This window comes from Physeter macrocephalus, chromosome 15 (assembly GCF_002837175.3).
Source record: "Physeter macrocephalus isolate SW-GA chromosome 15, ASM283717v5, whole genome shotgun sequence".
Taxonomy (NCBI): Eukaryota; Metazoa; Chordata; class Mammalia; order Artiodactyla; family Physeteridae; genus Physeter; species Physeter macrocephalus.
Window position 1 is genome coordinate 67324377 of NC_041228.1, and position 20995 is coordinate 67345371.

Consider the following 20995-nt stretch of genomic DNA (forward strand, 5'->3'; position numbering starts at 1 on the left):
TGTCACCAGTGACCATTAACTCTCATCACTTGGGTAAGGTGGTGTCCACCAGATTTTTCCACTGTAAAGTCACCAGCTTTCTTTTTGCACTTAATAAATCTGTTGTGAGAGAAACTGTGAGACTATGCCCATATCCTGCTTCTCTTCAAACTTGTGCTCACTGATTTTAGCCTCTATTGGTGCCTCTTGCCCACATCAATACCACTGTAGTGTTTGTGAACTGGAATGCTTCTGTAAAGAAGAGTTATCCCTTCTCCCCAAACTATTTATGTATTCAAGTATTTATTTAAATCAGTATGGGTTCATGGCTATTTATTTTATCCTATGAGTTATAATCCAACATTTTTATTAGTAGTAACATTTTGTTGTTCAAATCGTTCCAGTTTTGGCCACCGGGAGCTCCTTCAGTTTGCTTCTCGTGTCCTCTTCATATAACCACCGTCATTTTTGAGTACCTGTTTATATTTTCTGGCACCTCAAGATGCCCCAGGCATCATCTTTCCTGTCTCAGCTGGGAATTAACCTCTTCTCCAAGAATCCCTGGCTCTTTTTTTTTTTTTAATAGATCTTTATTGGAGTATAACTGCTTCACAGTACGGTGTTGGTTTCTGTTGTACACCAAAGTGAAACAGCTGTATGCATACATATGTCTCCATGTGCCCTCTCTCTTGAGCCTCCCTCCCACCCTCCCTATCCCACCCCTCTAGGTGGTCACAAAGCACCGAGCTGATCTCCCTGTGCTATGCGGCTGCTTCCCACTAGCTATCTGTTTTACATTCGGTAGTGTATATATGCCGATGCTACTCTCACTTTGCCCCAGCTTCCCCCTCCCACCCCAAGTCATCAAGTCCATTCTCTATGTCTACATCTTTATTCCTGCCCTGCAACTAGGTTCATCAGTACCATTTTTTTTTCTTTATATTCCATATATATGCATTAGCATATGGTATTTGTTTTTCTCTTTCTGACTTACTTCACTCTGTATGACAGACTCTAGGGCCATCCACCTCACTACAAATAACTCAATTTCGTTTCTTTTTATGGCTGAGTAATGTTCCTTTGTATGTAGGTGTCACATCTTCTTTATCCATTCATCTGTCGATGGACACTTAGGTTGCTTCCATGTCCTGGTTATTGTAAATAGTGCTACAGTGAACACTGTGGTACAGGTCTCTTTTTGAATTATGGTTTTCTCAGGGTATATACCCAGTAGTGGGATTGCTGAGTCATATCGTAGTTCCATTTTTAGTTTTTTAAGGAACCTCCATATTGTTTTCAATAGTGGTTGTATCAATTTACATTCCCACCAACACTGCAAGAGGGTTCCCTTTTCACCACACCCTTTCCAGCATTTATTGTTTCTAGATTTTTTGATAATGGCCATTCTGACTGGCATGAGGTGATACCTCATCGTAGTTTTGACTTGCATTTCTCTAATGATTAGTGATGTTGAGCATCTTGTCATGTGCCTCTTGGCCAACTGTATGTCTTCCTTGGTGAAATGCCTATTTAGGTCTTTTGCCCATTTTTTAATTGGATTGTTTGTTTTTTTGATATTGAGCTCCATGAGATGCCTGTATATTTTGGAGATTAATCCTTTGTCTGTTGTTTCATCTGCATATATTTTCTCCCATTCTGATGGTTGTCTTTTTGTCCTGTTTATGGTTTCCTTTGCTGTGTAAAAGCTTTTAAGTTTAAATAAGTCCCATTTGTTTACTTTTGCTTTTATTTCCGTTAATCTAGGAGGTGGGTCAAAAAAGATCTTGCTGTGGTTTATGTAAAAGAGTGTTTTTCCTATGTTTTCCTCTAAGAGTTTTATAGTGTCTGATCTTACATTTAGGTCTTTAATCCATTTGGAGTTTACTTTTTGTATTGCGTTAGGTAGTGTTCTAATTTCATTCTTTTACATGTAGCTGTCCAGTTTCCCCAGCACGACTTATTGAAGAGGCTGTCTTTTCTCCATTGTATGTTCTTGCCTCCTTTGTTGTAAATTAGGTACCCACATGTGCATGGGTTTATCTCTGGGCATTCCATCCTGTTCCATAGATCTATATTTCTGTTTTCTGTGCCAACCATACTGTCTTGATTACTGTAGCTTTGTGGTATAGTTTGAAGTCGGGGAGCCTGATTTCTCCAACTCCATTTTTCTTTCTCAAGATTGCTTTGGCTATTCGGGGTCTTTTGTGTTTCCATATGAATTGTAAAAATTTTTGTTCTAATTCTGTGAAGAATGCCATTGGTAGTTTGATAGGGATTGCACTGAATCAATAGATTGCTCCGGGTAGTAGAGTCATTTTCACAATATTGAGTCTTCGAATCCAAGAACATGGCATATTTCTCCACCTGTTTATGTTATCTTTGATTTCTATCGTCAGTGTTTTATAGTTTTCTAAGTACAAGTTTTTTGCCTCCATAGGCAGGTTTATTCCTAGGTATTTTATTCTTTTTGCTGCAATGGTAAATAGGAGTGTTTCCTTAATTTCTCTTTCTGATTTTTCGTTGTTGGTGTATAGGAATGCCAGAGATTTCTTTGCATTAATTTTGTATCCTGCAACCTTACCAAATTCAATGATTAGTTCTAGGAGTTTTCTGGTGGCATCTTTAGGATTTTCTATGTATAGTATCATGTCATCTGCAAACAGTGAGAGTTTTACTTCTTCTTTTCCACTTTCTATTCCTTTTATTTCTTTTTCTTCTTTGATTGCCATGGCTAGGACTTCCAAAATTTATGTTGGATTAGAGTGTCAAGAGTGGACATCCTTGTCTTGTTCCTGATCTCAGTGGAAATGCTTTCAGTTTTTCACCATTGAGTATGATGCTTGCTGTGGGTTTGTCATATATGGCCTTTATTATGTTGAGGTAGGTTCCCTCTATGCCCATTTTCTGAAGAATTTTTGTCATAAATGGGTTTAGTTTGTTAATATGGTGTATCACATTGATTGATTTGCGTATATTGAAGAATCCTTGCATCCCTGGGATAAATCCCACTTGATCATGGTGTATGATCCTTTTAATGTGCTATTGGATTCTGTTTGCTAGTATTTTGTTCAGGATTTTTGCAAGTATGTTCATCAGTGATATTGGTCTATACTTTTCTCTTTTTTGTGATATCTTTTTCTGGTTTGGATGTCAAGGTGATGTTGGCTTTGTAGAATGAATTTGGAAATGTTTCTCCCTCTGCAATTTTTTGGAAGAGTTTGAGAAGGATCAGTGTTAGCTCTTCTCTAAATGTTTGATAGAATTCACCTGTGAAGCCATCTGGTCCTGGACTTTTGTTTGTTGGAAGATTTTAAATTACAGTTTCAATTTCAGTGCTTGTGATAGGTCTGTTTATATTTTCTAATTCTTCCTGGTTCAGTCTTGGAAAATTGTACCTTTCCAAGAATTTGTCCATTTCTTCGTGCTTGTCCATTTTACTGGCGTAGAGTTGTTTGTAGTAGTCTCTTATAATCTTTTGTATTTCTGAGGTGTCAGTTGTGATTTCTCCTTTCTCATTTCTAATTTTATTGATTTGTGTCCTCTCCCTTTTTTTCTTGATGAGTCTGGTTAAGGGTTTATCAATTTTGTTTATCTTCTCAGAGAAACTGCTTTTAGTTTTATTTATCTTTGCTATTGTTTTCTTTGTTTCTATTTCATTTATTTCTGCTCTGATCTTTATGATTTCTTTCCTTCTACAGACTTTGGGTTTTCTTTGTTCTTCTTTCTCTAGTTGTTTGAAGTGTAGGGTTAGATTGTTTATTTGAGGTTTTTCTTGTTTCTTGAGGTGGGATTGAATTGTTATAAACTTCCCTCTTAGAACTGCCTTTGCTGCGTCCCATAGGTTTTGGGTCATCGTGTTTTCGTTGTCATTTGTTTCTATGTATTTTTTAATTTCTTCTTTGATTTCTTCAGTGATCTCTTGATTATTTAGTAGCACACTGTTTAGCCTCCATGTATTTGTGTTTTTTACAGTTTTTTTCCTGTAATTGATTTCCAATCTCATAGTGTCGTGGTCAGAAAAGATGCTTGATACGATTTCAATTTTCTTAAATTTTCCGAGGCTTGACTTGTGACCCAAGATGTGATCTACCCTGGGGAACGTTCCATGTGCAGTTGAAAAGAAAATGTATTCTGCCACTTTTGGGTGGAATGTTCTGTAAATATCAATTAAATCTATCTGGTCTATTGTGTCCTTTAAAGCTTGTGTTTCCGTATTTATTTTCATTTTGGATGATTGTTGGTGTAAGTGGGGTGTTAAAGTCCCCTACTATTATTGTGTTACTATCAATTTCCCCTTCCATGGTTGTCAGCATTTGCCTTATGTACTGAGGTGCTCCTATGGTGGGTGCGTAAACATTTATAATTGTTATATCTTCTTGGATTGATCCTTCGATCATTATGTAGTGTCCCTCCTTATCTCTTGTATCAGTCTTTATTTTAAAGTCTATTTTATGTGTTATGAGTATTGCTACTCCAGCTTTCTTTTGATTTCCATTTGCATGGAATATCTTTTTCCATCGCTTCACTTTCAGTCTGGATGTGTCCCTAGGTCTGAAGTGGGTCTCTTGTAGACAGCATATACATGGGTCTTCTTTTTGTATCCATTCAGCCAGTCTGTGTCTTTTTGTTGGGGCATTTAATCCATTTACATTCAAGGTTATTATCGATATGTATGTTCCTATTACCATCTTCTTAATTGTTTTGGATTTGTTTTTGTGGGTCTTTTTCTTCTGTTGTGTTTCCCCCCCAGAGAACTTTCTTTAGCATTTGTTGTAAAGCTGGTTTGGTGGTGCTGAATTCTCTTAGCTTTTGCTTGCCTGAAAAGCTTTTGATTTCTCCATCAAATCTGAATGAGCTCCTTGCTGGGTAGAGTAATCTTGGTTGTATGTTTTTCTCTTTCATCACTTTAAGTATATCCTCCCACTCCCTTCTGGCCTGCAGAGTTTCTGCTGAAAACTCATCTGATAACCTTATGGGGATTCCTTTGTATGTTATTTTTTGTTTTTCCCTTGCTGCTTTTAATATTTTTTCTTTGAATTTAATTTTTGTCAGTTTGATTAATATGTATCTTGGTGTGTTTTTCCTAGGGTTTATCTTGTATGGGACTCTCTGTGCTTCCTGGACTTGGGTGACTATTTCCTTTCTCATGGTAGGGAAGTTTTCAACTATAATCTCTTCAAATATTTTCTCAGACACTTTCTTTTTCTCTTCTTCTTCTGGGACCCCAATAATTCGAATGTTGGTGCATTTAGTGTAGTCCCAGAGGTCCCTGAGATTGTCTTCAATTCTTTTCATTTATTTTTCTTTTTTCTGCTCCTTGGCAGTTATTTCCAGCATTTTGTCTTCCAGCTCACTTATTTGTTCTTCTGCCTCAGTTATTCTGTTATTGATTCCTTCTAGTGTATTTTTCATTTCAGTTATTGTGTTGTTCATCTCTGTTTGTTTGTTCTTTAGTTCTTCTAGATCTTTGTTAAACATTTCTTGTATTTTCTCAATCTGTGCCTCCATTCTATTTCTATTTTTCATCTTTACTATCATTACTCTGAAATCTTTTTCAGGTAGATTGCCTATTTCCTCTTCATTTATTTGGTCTTGTAGGTTTTTACCTTGTTCCTTCATCTGTGACATATTTTTTTGCCATCTCATTTATTTTTTTATGAGTGGAATTGTGTTCCTGTCTTATTGGTTGTTTTGCCTGAGGCTTCCAACACTGGAGTTTGTAGGCTATTGGATAGAGCTGGGTCTTGGTGATGAGATGAGGACCTCCGTGAAACCTCACTCCGATGAATATTCCATGGGGTCTGAGGTTCTCTGTTAATCCAGCTGTTTGGACTCAGAGCTCCCACTGCAAGAGCTTCGGCCCAACCCCCGGCTTATGAACCAAGATCCTGCAAGCCACATGGGATGGTTAAAAACAAAAAAAATTAAAAAAAACAACAATAAAAACAAAGTGAATGATAAAATTAGACTAGGAAACTAACAGATATGTTAGAAAGAATCTAAAAATAAAAATATAGATGAATCAACAGCTGGAACGTACAATAGTACCACAATAATAACAAAAGAGGGGGAGGGAAAATTAAAAAAAAGTGGGGGGTGAAGGCCTTGGCTGTGGAGGGCGGCACCTAAGCAAGGGTGAGGTTTGGGTGGTGGGCGGGGCGTATACTTAAGACCGTCCGGGCTGGAAAAGGCCCTGGGGGCTGTTGCAGGTGGGGCTTAGGCTCAAGAAACAGAAGCAGCCAGGCGTGCCCCCCACCCCTGGTCTCAGAGGACTGGGGACCTCACCTCGGAGCCTAGCAGGCTCCCTGGGCCCGAGTGGGCAGGGTAAACACCCTCCGTTCTTCTCCCGCTCCTCCTGGAGGGCACCTCCTGCGTGCCTCTCCTGATCTCCCCAGCCTCAGAGGCACCGATCCTGTCTGGCCTCCACTTCTCCTCCCCCCTTATTCCCCCCACATCCTACCGGTTCACTTGGGGGTTCCTCCTGTCTCCTTGGGCCTCAGGGTCTCCCACCAACGGCCAGCAGGCACCCTAGTTGTGGGGAGACGCTAACTCGGTGTCTTCCCAAACCGCCCGAATCCCTGGCTCTTTTTACTGGAGAATGATATTTAGAACTCAAGATCTGGACAGTGGTTACGCCCATTACTACTACTGGTGTGTAACTGCTTCTAGGTCTTCTCAGTGGGCTGAGCTAGTTGATTAGTGTAAACGTACTCAAACATCTATATTTCTTTCTACATCTATCTATATCTGTGTGTGTGTGTATGTGTCCATGCATTCAAGCTGACACTTCCGGTTCCAATCCAGTACCCCAGGGTTCATTCTAAATTCCAGGCTTCTCCCTTTCCTTATTTGTAACTTCTTTCTCAGACAGTAAGAAACCTGACTCTCAATATTTACAATATACTTACTTATTTGTTCAGTCCTACCAAAGACATTAACTAGTTTTAGAATCTCTAAATCGTATCCCTGTGAGAAACAGATTTACTAACTGGAGCATGGTATTTTTGTATAATTATTTTTGTCTTTAGTCTCATGATATTCCATTAAATAATTTCTAGAAAGATTTTTGCTTAAAAGGTTTCAAATAAAATTGAAGCTCATCATGCTGAACACATCTGCTGGTATACTCCATTTGGAATTCAGCCATATAATTCTTCTTATACTCAATGTGCCAGAGACTTGCATTTTTACACCTTGCTCATGTTTTCCCTCTACTAAACACCCTCTCTGTCCTTTTCCCTACATGTCTGCATCACATTTATCCTCCAAGGCCCAAATCAATTATTGGTTGGTCATTCACTATATTACGTACTGTTTTAAATGCATTCAGTAGTCAAGCCTCAAAACAACAGTATGAAGCAAGCATTATACCATTATTATCTTTGCCTTAATAATGAGGAAACGAAGCAACAGAGGAGCTAAGAGTCTTACCTCAAGTCACACAGACAGTAAACCCTGGAGCTGGGATTCAAGCTGAGGGTGCGTGGCCCTAGAATCTGTACTCTTGGCTACTATCACGTATTTACTTTCTGCATGAAGCCTTTTTCTAGTTCACCTAGGTAGAACTAATTCATTGACTAAACATCACTTAGCATTTACTCTATACTGGGTATTAATGTAGAAACCAGTGATACCATCATGACATACACTCGGTGTCCCAGCCATTCAGGGGCTCACAGTCCACTCGTTTACTTGTTCCCTGTTTTATGTCCTCATGCACTGAGGTTGTGCACCCCGGAGAGCACTTGCCTGTGGGTGCACCATGATGATTTGCCCACACATGTCCGCCATGAGGCTAGGCAAGAAGCTCATCGTCCTTGGTCTTTGTTCTTAGTGCTCAGTATAAAGCCCTGATACTGGAGGTCAGGAGACAGAATTCTTCAGAATCCAAATTTTTATTAAAAAGGTCAGAAAGGAATTTGGGGTAGACTTCTACCAAAAAATACTTGGAACATATAATTTAGAGGCTAGGAGACTTTAAGCTTATAATGTAAATTAGAGCTTCTACCTCAAACCATTTGTGTTTTTTTTTTTTTTTTTTGGCCACACTGCGTGGCATGCAGGATCTTAGTTCCCCAACCAGGGATCGAACCCGTGCCTCCTGCATTGGGAGCACGGAGTTTTAACCACTGGACCTCCAGGGAAGTCCTCAAACCATTTGTTAATCATATCAGTTGGTTATGTAAAAATGCTGCCTAGGATTATTATAATCATTACCCACAAATTGCACGGGGCATAGTACCTTTCCCTTCTTTTATCTTTTCTTCTAACTCAACCAGATAATTAAAACAACTCTATTAAAACTACATACATGAAATCTGTTCATGAAAACTATACAGTTGGCCACCATATGTGTGGGTTTTGCAACTGCAGATTCAATCAACTGTGTCACTGATCCACAGTTGGTTGAATCTGCGGATGTGAATCCATGGACTCAAAACCCGTGGATACGGGGGGCCAACTGTATTCACTGTGCTCCTCCACCATTTTATGTAAAGGACTTAAGCATCCCAGGACTTGTTATCTGTAGGGGCTCCTGGAACCAAACCGTGGCAGATAGGGAGGGAGGTCTACACTGCAATTAGAAATAAGAACAGTAAATCATGTTGAAAAGCTCCTTGTTCTTCAAAAAGAAACTAAAGATCTTAGAAAATATTATTCATTAACCAGGTAAACATTCTAACCATTCTGTCTCTGGAAAGCGGAATCTAAATGATTAAAAGACAGAAGGGTCAGAAAAGTTAGATTTTTGATTCACGCTTGTGTTCGAACTACTCAGATCCCACATGGGTAAGAGTTGGCTTGTAGATTGGATCCCAGCCATTAATCCCAGTGCCTGTAACTGCTGAATACGTGAAAGAGGATCGGCCACACAAGGAATATTGCAAAAATCTCCTCTGGGCACCAGTCCACCCCAATTTCTATGAAGAGAGGACCCGAGGCTCCATGATCTTTCACAAAGAAGGCAGAAATCAGGTCTTTGTCTGAGAACCACTTGTAGGTGTCATAACTTGGAGCAGAGAAACAAGCAACAAAGGTAGGAAGCTACCCATCCTAAATGGATTTATTAATAAAAACAAGGAGGAGGGAGTGATAAACACTGAAAAATACTGCAGTTTAGAAATCAACTTACCAACTTCATAAGTTTTCAGTCTTTTAAAATTATACGTTATAAATATGATATACTAATAACTAATAATTAACTAATAATCATTTATTATTAGTTAATTAATATACAAATAAATTTTAAAGAGGCTTGAACCAGTTAAATAAGTCATTAAGGCCTAGGTAATATTGTTTTTACCTTTCCCATCTTTATCTTCTCTATCTCAGTTTTCAGTTGTAAGAAGTTAAAGGTTTTGATTATTCAAATCCATGTAGTAAGAATGTATATGTAGCCAACTCATAATGACCTCTTTACTGGATTATTCTTAAAAAGATCAATTATCAGGGCTTCCCTGGTGGCACAGTGGTTAAGAATCCGCCTCCCAATGCAGGGGACATGGATTTGAGTTCCTGGTCCGGGAAGATGCCACATGCTGTGGAGCAACTAAGCCCATGTGCTGCAACTACTGAGCCCGTGTCCCACAACTACTGAAGCCCGTGTGCCTAGACCCCATGCTCTGCAACAAGAGAGGCTGCCACAATGAGAAGCCCACGCACCGCAATGAAAAGTAGCCCCCGCTCGACACAACTAAAGAAAGCCCACGCAGAGCAACGAAGACCCAACACAACCAAAAATAAATAAATAAATAAATAAATAGCTTTATTAAAAAAGAAAAAAAAAGATCAATTATCAGTCTCTTAGTCTTGCCGTAAAAAAGAAAAAAAAAAGATCAATTATCAGTCTCTTAGTCTTGCCGTAAAAAAGAAAAAAAAAGATCAATTATCAGTCTCTTAGTCTTCCCTTGGAGAGGGCTCCTCCAAGTCTTACTGCAAACTCACTCTAATAGCAACAGAGTGAAACAGAAAGCTTAATCTCTTGCTGTATGTTTTAGCACCCAAATCCCAACCCTGATATGGATAATCACAAGTTTACTTTGATCTACTTTTTAAAACCAAATTTGAAGATGTACCAAGCAAATCCTTCCCAAACCTGCTGGCATTTGCATCTGTATTTGCCCTTTTCCGGCCGAACCACACTGTGTCATGTGCTTCTCAAGGATCTGACCTTTACTTGGCAAATCCCTCTTGGACCTTGTGAGATCTTGGTTTTCAATATTCAGTTCTGCAGTTCTCAACCTGAAGCACCAACGTACATGTGCTTGCTCTACCTCATCTTTGCAGACCCCAGGCTGGGCGCTGGCCTCACTCAGGACTGTTTCCATGGATTTTTCTTTTGACTTGGTTGACATTCTGTAGTGTAATCTTGGGAGCAAATCCATAGGGATTTATATGTTTGCTTGAGAGTTATACATTAAGTCTTTAGTAAATAAAGCAGACATAATTACAAAAGCATATTTAAAAATTAAGTCACTCACTATCACTGGATAATTCAAACCCAATCAGCAAGTAGAGAGATTTGTTAAATCAATTTTCTGAGGTAGCCCTAATAAGAGGTGGCAGAATAAAATATAAAATTGATGACTTTTAACTTCTTTTGTCTCTCTACTGACCTGTGTTTTTTCTACTAGATTAAGCACATTTTCCTAATAATCGGTACATTGGAGGTTAGTGCATTTTTGTTAGCTTTTTAAAGAATCTTAAGGGTTCAAAACCAAGCTACCACACTTAAAATACTACTGAGCTATTGTACAGAAAGTTCAGGGAATTCCCTGGTGGTCCAGTGGTCAGGACTCCGAGCTTTCACTGCTGAGGGCGCGGGTTCAATCCCCAGTCAGGGAACTAAGATCCCGCAAGCCGTGGGGCACAGCCAAAAAAAGGAAAGTTCATTCACTTTGTAAGAGTGTATTCTCACCTATAAGTACTTCAGCGACCTAAAGACAGTCGAAAGGCAGCTCTTCATCTTCTGCAGGAAAATTCGAGGTACGTTCTTTATCTTCAGAATAAGGCACAAACTTCTTAGCACGGTGCGGAAGTCCCTTTGAGAGCTCCAGAAGCAAGCAGGGCCCTCAACTCTGTCCTCTTCCTCCTTGCCCCTCCCCCTTCCCCAGCCTTCCTAAATCACCTGCCTTTCCCAGAAAATGTCACGTCCTTCTTTTTTTAAATTTATTGATTTTTGGTTGCGTTGGGTCTTCGCTGCTGCGCGCGGGCTTTCTCTAGTTGCGGCGCGTGGATTTCTCATTGCGGTGGCTTCTCTTGTTGCAGAGCATGGGCTCTAGAGCGCAGGCTCAGTAGTTGTGTCTCACAGGCTCTAGAGCGCAGGCTCAGTAGTTGTGGCGCACGGGCTTAGTTGCTCTGAGGCATGTGGGAGCTTTCCCGGACCAGGGCTGGAACCCGTGTCCCCTGCATTGGCAGGCGGATTCTTAACCACTGAGCCACCAGGGAAGCCCATACGTCCTTCTATCTTGTAGGTTTACGCTGCCCCAAATCCACTCCTGTCCATTTGCCTGGCCACCTCCCCTTCTTCCATCAGGTTACCTCTTAGACTTCCCTTTTCTCAGGTTGTCTAAGCTTCCTGGAGAACCCTCAGAGAGATGCCTGTGCAGTCTTCTTCCCTGGGAATCAGTGTTTCTTGTTCACCACTCATTTTCTGAGCCTGGAAAAGTGCCTGCCACATCCAGGTACCTGTCAGACACCTGATAAATGAACCAAGGAACCTTCAAATCCAGGGCGTGAGAAACAGCTTCCTAAACTGTGTTGTGAGACTCACCTGCTTCCGCATCACATCTGTAGCCTGCATGATGTAGCAAGGAGGCAGTCCGTGGCTTCTGGCCAGAGTGATGGCCTGCTCCAGGGTCACGCTCAGGGTGCACCTGCGGGCAAAGGCAAGGGCAAGTCAGCCTCCACCGGTCCCCGTTAAGCTCTTCAAGACGCCTGGGGCTGCTGATGAAGGGTGGAACGGTATGCCTCCTGGGAGAAGTACTCATTTTTCCCTGGGGATCTCCCATGTACTCACGAGGTACCCATGTTAATAAGCTTCTGTCGTTTTTCTCTTAGTAATCTGTCTTCTGTTACAGGGGTCTCAACTAAGAAGTCAGAAGAGTAGAGGAAAAATTATTTTTCTTCTCCCACATGAATTTCAAAATCAAATAGCACCAACCAAGTTCAAAACAACTAGACAATAGACCACTGAGTTTTCTACACAGAACACCTGTTTAAAAATAGATTACAGAACTACACTGCTGGGGTCTTAAATTAAGTATTTAAACTGAAAACAAACCCATAATGAACTCTGTTGAGGAGAGAGTTTATACACAGAAAATTAAGTAAGCAGAATTATAATAACTTTTATCATCAGATGTGAATCTTTACTGGCATTTCACGTAATTTAAAAGAAATGACTTACTAATATCTTTCATTCATGTTTACATATTCATAGTTCATAGAATTATACTGATTTATACCCAATATCTTAGAAAAAAGTGAAATTAATATTCACTAAGGTCAGAATTTTTTTTTTAAAGTGTGTTTCTTGGACCCAATCCAAAAGACTAACATTTTGAAAAGGAACTTTTAATGAGTTACTCAGCCATGTGGTGCCCAGAGCAGCCCCGAGAAAATTCCGAATTCAGCACCCAAATTCAGTGATTGGTGAGCCTTGGTCCTCTTCCTTCCCTTTAGGGCATTTCTTTTACTTTTTTCCACATTTTTCTCTACAGCAACTCTTAGGGAGCTAAGAACCCTCTACATTTGATAATATTTTCAGGTGCTGGTCTCTGAATTGTTTTTTTAGGGGTATCTTCTGCATACATTCCATAAAAATATTCGTTACTTTTAGATGTTTTTCCTAACATCTATATTAGTGGATTTTGTTTCACTTCATTTTTCAGTTTATTAGTATTTTGATTGTTTTTTCTCCATTTTTGCAATTACCTCTCTGTGGTTTGGTATTTTACAAATGTATTTTTCTAGATCTGTTTAGTTTTTCCCTACAAATGAAAGTTCTACAGTGCAATTATATATGAGGAATGTCGAACTCATTTATCCCTGGTCGTGAGGCTGTACCACAGAAGCCCAGTACACCTGGTAGATTCAGATACTGATGACTCGTGAAAAAGAGGAGAAACGATTTAAAACATTACTGCTGTAATTTCAGAAAGAACCTGACAAAATGCAACTTTATTATTGCAATAATTGCATTCTAAGGAGAAACACGATCAGTTCCATTGGCTGTTAAATGACGTGAAAAGCAGCTTCCTCGTTAACATTAACAGAGAACTCTTTAGAAAGCATTAAGAACACATATTCACATGGGCTAAAGTTTTATAATTAACTTCTAGTAGTATACGATGTTTATAAATATTTAATGTACGGGTCTGACAGTAATATAAAATTGTATATTACATGTACCTGCATGCATATGCCAATGCAAGCCAAGAGCTATAACTGACAGTTCATGTTCCAAAAAAATCAAATTTTTACAAAGCACTTAATTGTCAGCTAACTCAACACACCATAAACTTTTTCTCATCCTCGAGGTCTCCTCTACTCCAGTTTTAAGTCCTTACTGATCCTAACATTTTAATCAATAATGCTCATTACACCAGCTGAATGAAGCTAAGAAAAAAATCTTGATCTTTTTCTAATCGTACTGAAATATGTCTCTGCTTCCTGATAAAGCCTGACTTGCCCTCATCAACTTACAACAAACACTTACTCATTGTGAAGGACCTTTAACAGGAAGCCTGTAATTTTTATCCATTTTCTTAACCTTTTTAAACTGATTTATTTCTCTCTACTTCAAGCTGTAGTAAACAGCAGTACAGCAGCAAATTATCTGCCAGAGACTTTAAAAGATTTTACTGTAATCTCCTGATCAATCAACGTGGCCCGTAACATGCTCTCGGACAGGGTACCTCAAAGTGTCACACCTTTAGAACCAATCACATGTACATCATCTAATAGAAAGATCTAGCTTAAAATGGATACATAAGTTTTATTTCACCAGCATATCAAGAGAAGACGGCTTCGTCTATACTTGCCTTTTTGTACTAACCACTGTGTATATTCCAATTAGGTCCCACCATTAATTTGAAATTTTTAAAAAGTGAAAAAATTTAAAAGAGACAGCCAGGTGAACGAGAGAAATAGTGCCTATTCGATTCACAGTCGATTTATCCAAAGGAGGCCTAGTTTTTCCATCGCAGCATCACAGAGTTCCATTCTCCTAGATTAAGTATGTGGAAGAGCACCAGCACTAAAGCCACAACTCTGCTTCCAAAATACCATTATTCGCCTCATAGCTTTTTATCTTCTCTCAACTATCTCAATCTGAATGTCAAATGGAAAAATTCAGCATTTGCAAGAAGCATTTTGATTCTGGCATTCTCTGGAAGACTCCAGATCCAGAGAGTAGCACCTGGTTTTTTTGATGGTGCGTAAATATATACTCAGAGTCAGGCTTTACAAGAGATCAGTTGATTTTATAGGTACTTCTCCGATTACCAGTGAGACTGTTCTGCTAATTCTGGGCAAGAGAATGAAGGAAAGAGACCAAAGGCCGGGAATCCTAAGCAAATCCCATTCCATACGGGATTTCTTATCTGACCTGTGAATTTCCTTTCGAGAACTATCTCTGTTCTCACATTAGGCAGTTAAATTAAAATTTAAATAAATCTACATTTTTACTCCGTCCTGGAAAATATGGGTTCTCAATTGCTCAGCTCCTTCTAGCTGCAATATCATGTTAAAAATTTAGACAATTCTTTCTCTCGGAGTCACAAAAATAAAAAAATAAAATAAAGGTCACGGTGTAGAATTTGTCCTTCATAAAAAGGCAAATATAACATATACACTGAGGAAAGTTGTTCCATGATTTTAGTAATAAGACATCCCAAGTAACAGCTCTGCTTAGGGTATACTCCTGAGAACGTGTACTTGACAGGGCTGCAAAATTATGCATTTCCTCATAGAAAGAAAAAAGGAAAGGGTCAATACACCTGTGCTTATAATGAATAAATCTTCTTGACATATTTCATATTAAAAATAGATCCCACATCACTCAGGGATTTAGCATAGTTTTAATATGATAAATGTAACCTGTGGCCAATGGGTCCAATTTAATGTGAAAAGCACTTTGATTTGACTATGGAAGAGTCACAAAGAGGTAACTTTCTATTCATCCACTCACTCAACAACTATTTTTGAGTGTCTGCTTTGTAAGTACAAGTACCATTAAATGCTGGCAGAAGTAGATTTACTTTCAAGCTAAAATCGTTGAGTTTCAGAGGCCCTTTTTCATAGGATCCCTAGCAACCTGTTCACATAGTCACATGCTTGTACAAATTTGCAAAAGCCAAATGTTTTGACGGCAAATGGTTATGACTGCTGTCTTTTTATGACCCAACTTTCCTCTGTCATGTTCTGCAATGTTCAAATGGCCACAGTTCTTTCTGGAACTGAGCTAAAGGAAGTAGAATTAGGGGTCCATTTAGGCTAGGTTTACTGGGACCTCTGGCTATGATTCACAGTCACTTAGAGTTAGGTTATTACAATATCCTAGCGTAGGAATGGACTCCAGAGTATTCCTACTGCGCATTGTACAGACTCACCCAAGGTTGAAAAGGATGTGCAGGGCCCAAGGCTGTAATGCAATGTGTTCATATCCTGGGGCACCCAGGACTGTGTGTGGTGCAGGAGAAACGAGGTTGGAATGTATAGAGCCAGAAGCTACTCTGTGGAATATTCTCCCATACATTACGGTCCTCATGCTAAAGAACCTTATGGAGGTTTTCATATTTGACAACAGTTTTTAAATTTAAAGTGATGTTGAAATGTGTTATCAATTCTTCCATAAGCTTAGGATGTTATTAGATTATGATAATTACATGAAGTTCAAGACAAACTTTCACCAACATCTCCTTTATAAATTGGGGTTTGGTTGAAATAGAGTTCACATGACTATCATTTGGCACTTGCTAATACGATTCTCTGTGATTTTTCTTTCATGTTTGTCCCAACTGATCCTAGAACATCTGGTATCAACTTTATTTTGTGTCAAACTGTAGAGTTTAGGGTCAGGAAAAGCAGGTGAAATGGTCTCCTGTTTGCCAGTCCTATCTCCTGATGCCAGGGGGCTGCACTGGGCAACAGCCAACACCCCCTCCCTCCCTCCCTCCCTCAACTCAGTCTCACTGGAGAGACAAAGCTTAGTTTTCCTAAATTGGTTTAAATGCAACATATCGTATTTCAACCATTTATTAACTCATATCTATTATACTACATTCAGTTCACTTTTAAGACTTCAGTTCTTATTTGAAGCAGGTTATGTGTTCATCTTTTTATAAAAACATGTTAATCTTTTCCTTTAAGATGACTCGTCACATTTCTATAATAAATTAGATAAAAGATTCTCCAAACCCGAGGACCTTCTACGTATTTGGTCATTTACCACGATCACAGACAAAAACCACCAGTTTTACTTTAATTACAATTTAAAACCTCCAGAGCTCTAAAGCCTCATTTAATGTTGAGTCCCACCGTACTGAACAAGGAAGCCAATCTCCCAAGGGTTGAAGTGCATCAAATTGAACACTTGGGGAGATGCATCATCCCTTTTGGGCCACCAGGGTGATGCAGTAACTCACAGTGAAACTGACAAGGCAAACCAGAACAACGGTATGTTTATGGCTTTGAGCTGTGGATTTCTTTGCTGACTTTCAGCACGTTCACTGTCAGGAACTCTGATGTTTTGCCTGGCAGCTAACCATATTGTTCTCTCTTGGGTGGTCCCAAACTTTGTTATTACTAGTGGAGGAGGGGCAATCAGATTCTAATTATAAACTGACACCTTAAATGAAACACATGAAAAACTAGTGTAATGAGGATCTCTGAATTTGTAGCCACAATAATTTGCCTTAAATTCACATTATGTAGATGTTGAAGTGAAAAACAAAAAAACTTAAAAGGTAATTAAAGAGAGAAAAATGCAATCTTTCGCAAGCGATACTTTGCTTTTATTTCTCCATATTTTAAAAATTGAGAATGAGACTGAATATTACTTTAAAAATTTCTATTGTAACCCTCAATAATGTTACATACTCGATTATGACTAAAAACTGTGTCCCAAAACAAACCCCACTGGAGACACTGAATTTAGGGATACATGTTTCAACTTAAAAAAGTTACTTGAGCAGTGATTTTTTTCACTCTTTTGTGCCATAATAATATAATTGAGGCACTTGGATAAGTTATGTTCATTTCTGTGTGTGTGTGCCAATGCAGTATAATTAGCAGGATAAATTTCCTGTTAGAAAAATATGATAAATGGAAGACACACACCCACAGTTGAAAGGCATATGTTGCGGTTTCTGAGTTTAAAGGACCATATGCCAAACAATGGTTTTGATGTGCTCTGGAAAAGGCAACATTAGACATGTCCCCTAACAATCTATATAAACTGGCTAAATATTTCAATATTTCATTTGGAATTATTTGCATTCATATAAAGGTTAATTTGATTTTGTGCTAGATGAATATAAAGTGAAATAAATATTTAACCATTCTGAAATCAGTGAGTTTTGCCCCAGTGTAGAATTCTACCCAATGATCAGAGTCTTGATTTTGTTTTTTAGCTCCGGATTTCCATGTGTATTGCCTCATTTTCACCATCCTAACTGTGATACTGCCTTTAGTCACAAAAATAAGAGGGAAAAAATTCCCTTAGGGAAAATGCATGGCTCAGAATCTATGTATAAAGACAGCCTGAAGACCCTATTCTTTGATGACATTCTTCCCATGAATTATTTGTCTTTATATAGTTACAGCTGTTTATATTTAGAATCTTACAGATTTAGATCTTAAAACGTAAAATCAATTTTCCTGTATTCTACGAAAGTCCTTTTTGCTCCTTTAATTAAAAGCCAGGTCCATTATCCTCGTTCAAGTGACTGTCACTAATACGTTATTAGGAATCTCATCAGCCGTGGTTCTCCAGGATACTTTATTAAGCTGAAGTTACCTGGACAGCATTCAAATTGTGGAGAGGATAATAATGACTATTTCAATCCCAAGAGAACGAAGTAGGTGAAATAAGCTGGAACATCAGCAGATATTACTGCTATTTGCCCACCACTCTTTCATACCCAGAAGCTTTGTATGACAGACGGAAGATCCTGTGATCACCTGGTCTTCTGCACTCTGCAGCATCATCTGAACCTCTGTCCTACAGAGCCTAAGGCAAACTAGTTTCAACAGTCTTTGAACTAAAGACACATTTTCTCCCTGTTGGAAAAAATGTAAATGATTCTGCTCAGTTTCCAAATATTTTTACTTCTTCCTTGTGCTTTTCTCATAATCCCATTTAATCAGACAGTAAAAACAAAAAACAAGCGGTTGTAGGAAATATCTGAGTTAGAGATTCTCCAATAACATTTAAAAAATTTAATCTAAATGTTAAACTTCTTGAAATGTGCTACCAAGTTACTATAATTTAAAGTGTCTGATGTGTTAGCTCTTAGAAACATTGTTTAAAAGACACTGTGTAGTAATGGGTATAGTAAGTATGGTGCAATCTCAGATCCTCATATTTACTGATTTTTAAATATTAGGTGCCAGCATTCAAAGAAATAAGAAAGTTGTTGGAAGAAATAAGATGCAGAAATTATCTAATTCCTTAAAGGTGTATTGTGCGATATTTTTAGTGTCTTCAACCTTCCCACTTTTGCAAAGCCTTCCCAAAGGAAGAAGATGTGGTCGAGATTAAAATTATTGCTTTCCTTAAATCTTTGTCTAGTCTTTTATGATGACCCCCTGTTTCACCTCCAGACTGAGATATAAGCTTCCAAGCCGTTCAAACCAAACTCATCAATTACAAGAGATTAATGTGTGTGCGGCAGGACCACGTGCTAATATACCTACTCTAGTACCTTTCACACTTGTTAATTTCATATTTCTTACTATTCCTCAAACCTCTCCTCTCTGGCTGCACTGCTAATATCATCTCTTGCCTAGATCGGTGCGACCTCGCTCAGACTCTTCTTGTCTTGCCTCTTCCCACTATTTGTCAAAGGCGATCTTTTAAAAATGCAGATGAAAATACAAGCATTTCAATGGCTTTCCATTTCGTAACTTGAAATACAAAGTCTTCACAATATGGTCTCTGATTTTCCTTACTTCTACTCCATGCTTCAACTATACTGTTCACAGTTCTCTGAAGTCACCTCCTCTCACAGTTCTCATATGCTGCTCTCTTCCTGACCTGATCTCAGATGCCCTGGTTTGGGTCACATATCATGCCTCTGGTCATGCTATATTATACTTGTCTGAAAGGTGTACGGATGAAGAATACGTGCATTAGAGGCAAACTTCCTAAGCTGGATCTTAAATTTGCTAATAAACTCTGTGACTCTGGGCAAGTAACTTAAGCTACTGAAACTCTGTTTCCTCATCTGTAAATTGAGTTTAATGATAGTATGCACCTCAGAGTGTTGTTTTCAGGATTACAGGAAATAATTCATATCTAGTACTTAGCACAGGACATAGCATGTAGTACATTCTCAACAAATGTTAGCAATTTTCATTAATATTACTACACCGCCACCAATAGGCCAGACTAGTATCTGTATTGATTGTAACCTTCCTAGACCCTAACATACTTCCCAGGATTACGTAAGCATTCAATATACAGTTATTGAAAAGAAATGACATGAATTCCTAATTCATGCCGACAGTATTATACGTAACTCCTAAAAGATACAATTCGTTTCTTTATACTCTACATTTGCCATCTATTTGTTCAAGAAGTGTTCACTTATTAAATAAATTTGGTAAAGTCATAAATGAACTGTAGAGACAATAAATTTTAGTAAAAGAACAATCACAGATTCCCCTACAACTTCTAAATGGTGTATAGCTTTGCTTTCATGAACAATGACTTGCATTCCCCTTTCTCAGGATTTAATCACTGCTCGTACCATGGCTTCTGATCAACAGCTCTGGATGAGTTTGGTTAATGCTTGGAAATTATGTATTATAATATATTGATTCATTATTCTTACATTAATTCTATTAATTACCACTTATTCGCTCATCAAAATGGTCTCTGTATCATTTACCTATTTTCCAGGTTCAGAAGAATACATTTGGAACCCTTGCAGAATCAGTTCTTTAACACTGTCAAAATGACGTGTTATATATGCTTCCCCTCTCCTGTAGTTTCAAAAACATGTGTTCATTTCTTTGAGTCACTTCATTACAAAACCCAATCCTTTGGCTCTCTTTCTCCTATTGTCCATATTAAAGTAAACTGGTGCCACACAGTATGGCTGGCTGGCTTCCCAATGTGGTCCCCTTGTCAAGACCTCAGAATTGCTGGGAGAGCAAGGACCTCTTACTACCCTAGTTTGGGGTAGCACAGTGCATGCCCCATAGCAGCGCTCCATAAATAACTCCTCTGTCCTTCAATGAATGAATGCACAAACAAATGCCAGCACCTGATTCTTTCCAAGTCCTAAATATTTGTCATTATTCTAACACATACTCTTGATTTTTGACATGAGGGAAGAAGACTTTCTATCCTTGAATTCAAGGGGATCCCGTTCTGCTGTTCTTGAACAACCTTCTACAGGCTATCAATGGAGGATTCTAAAAATAAGCTCTAACAGGGTCCAGTGCTTTGGGTATTCTACTTCTTATAGGTCAGAGGAGTGAATTCATATTTTTTATACTCTTCTTACATCCTATTGTGACTCATCACTGTGATTTCTCCAGCTTTACTGAGGTATAATTGACATATAACATTGTGTTGGTTAAAGTTGTGTATGTTAACTTGATACACTTAAACGGTGCAAGACGATTACCACTATAGTTAGCTAACACCTCCGTCACATAATTACCACTTCTTTTTTGTGGTTGAGAACATTTAAGATCTACTCTCTTGGGCTTCCCTGGTGGCGCAGTGGTTGAGAGTCCGCCTGCCGATGCAGGGGACACGGGTTCGTGCCCCGGTCCGGGA

At 38.7% G+C, this 20995-nt stretch overlaps 1 protein-coding gene across 4 annotated transcripts in view; it reads right to left on the reverse strand.

Moving 5' to 3' along the window:
* The window catches only part of PREX2 (phosphatidylinositol-3,4,5-trisphosphate dependent Rac exchange factor 2), a 351708-nt gene that overhangs the window by 12197 nt on the left and 318516 nt on the right, over nucleotides 1–20995 (reverse strand). For all 4 annotated transcript variants that reach the window (XM_007101594.4, XM_055091338.1, XM_024126953.3 and 1 more), the window contains one exon: nucleotides 11753–11855. In XM_007101594.4, the coding sequence (XP_007101656.1) occupies nucleotides 11753–11855 (103 nt within the window). The remainder of the gene's footprint in view (nucleotides 1–11752; nucleotides 11856–20995) is intronic.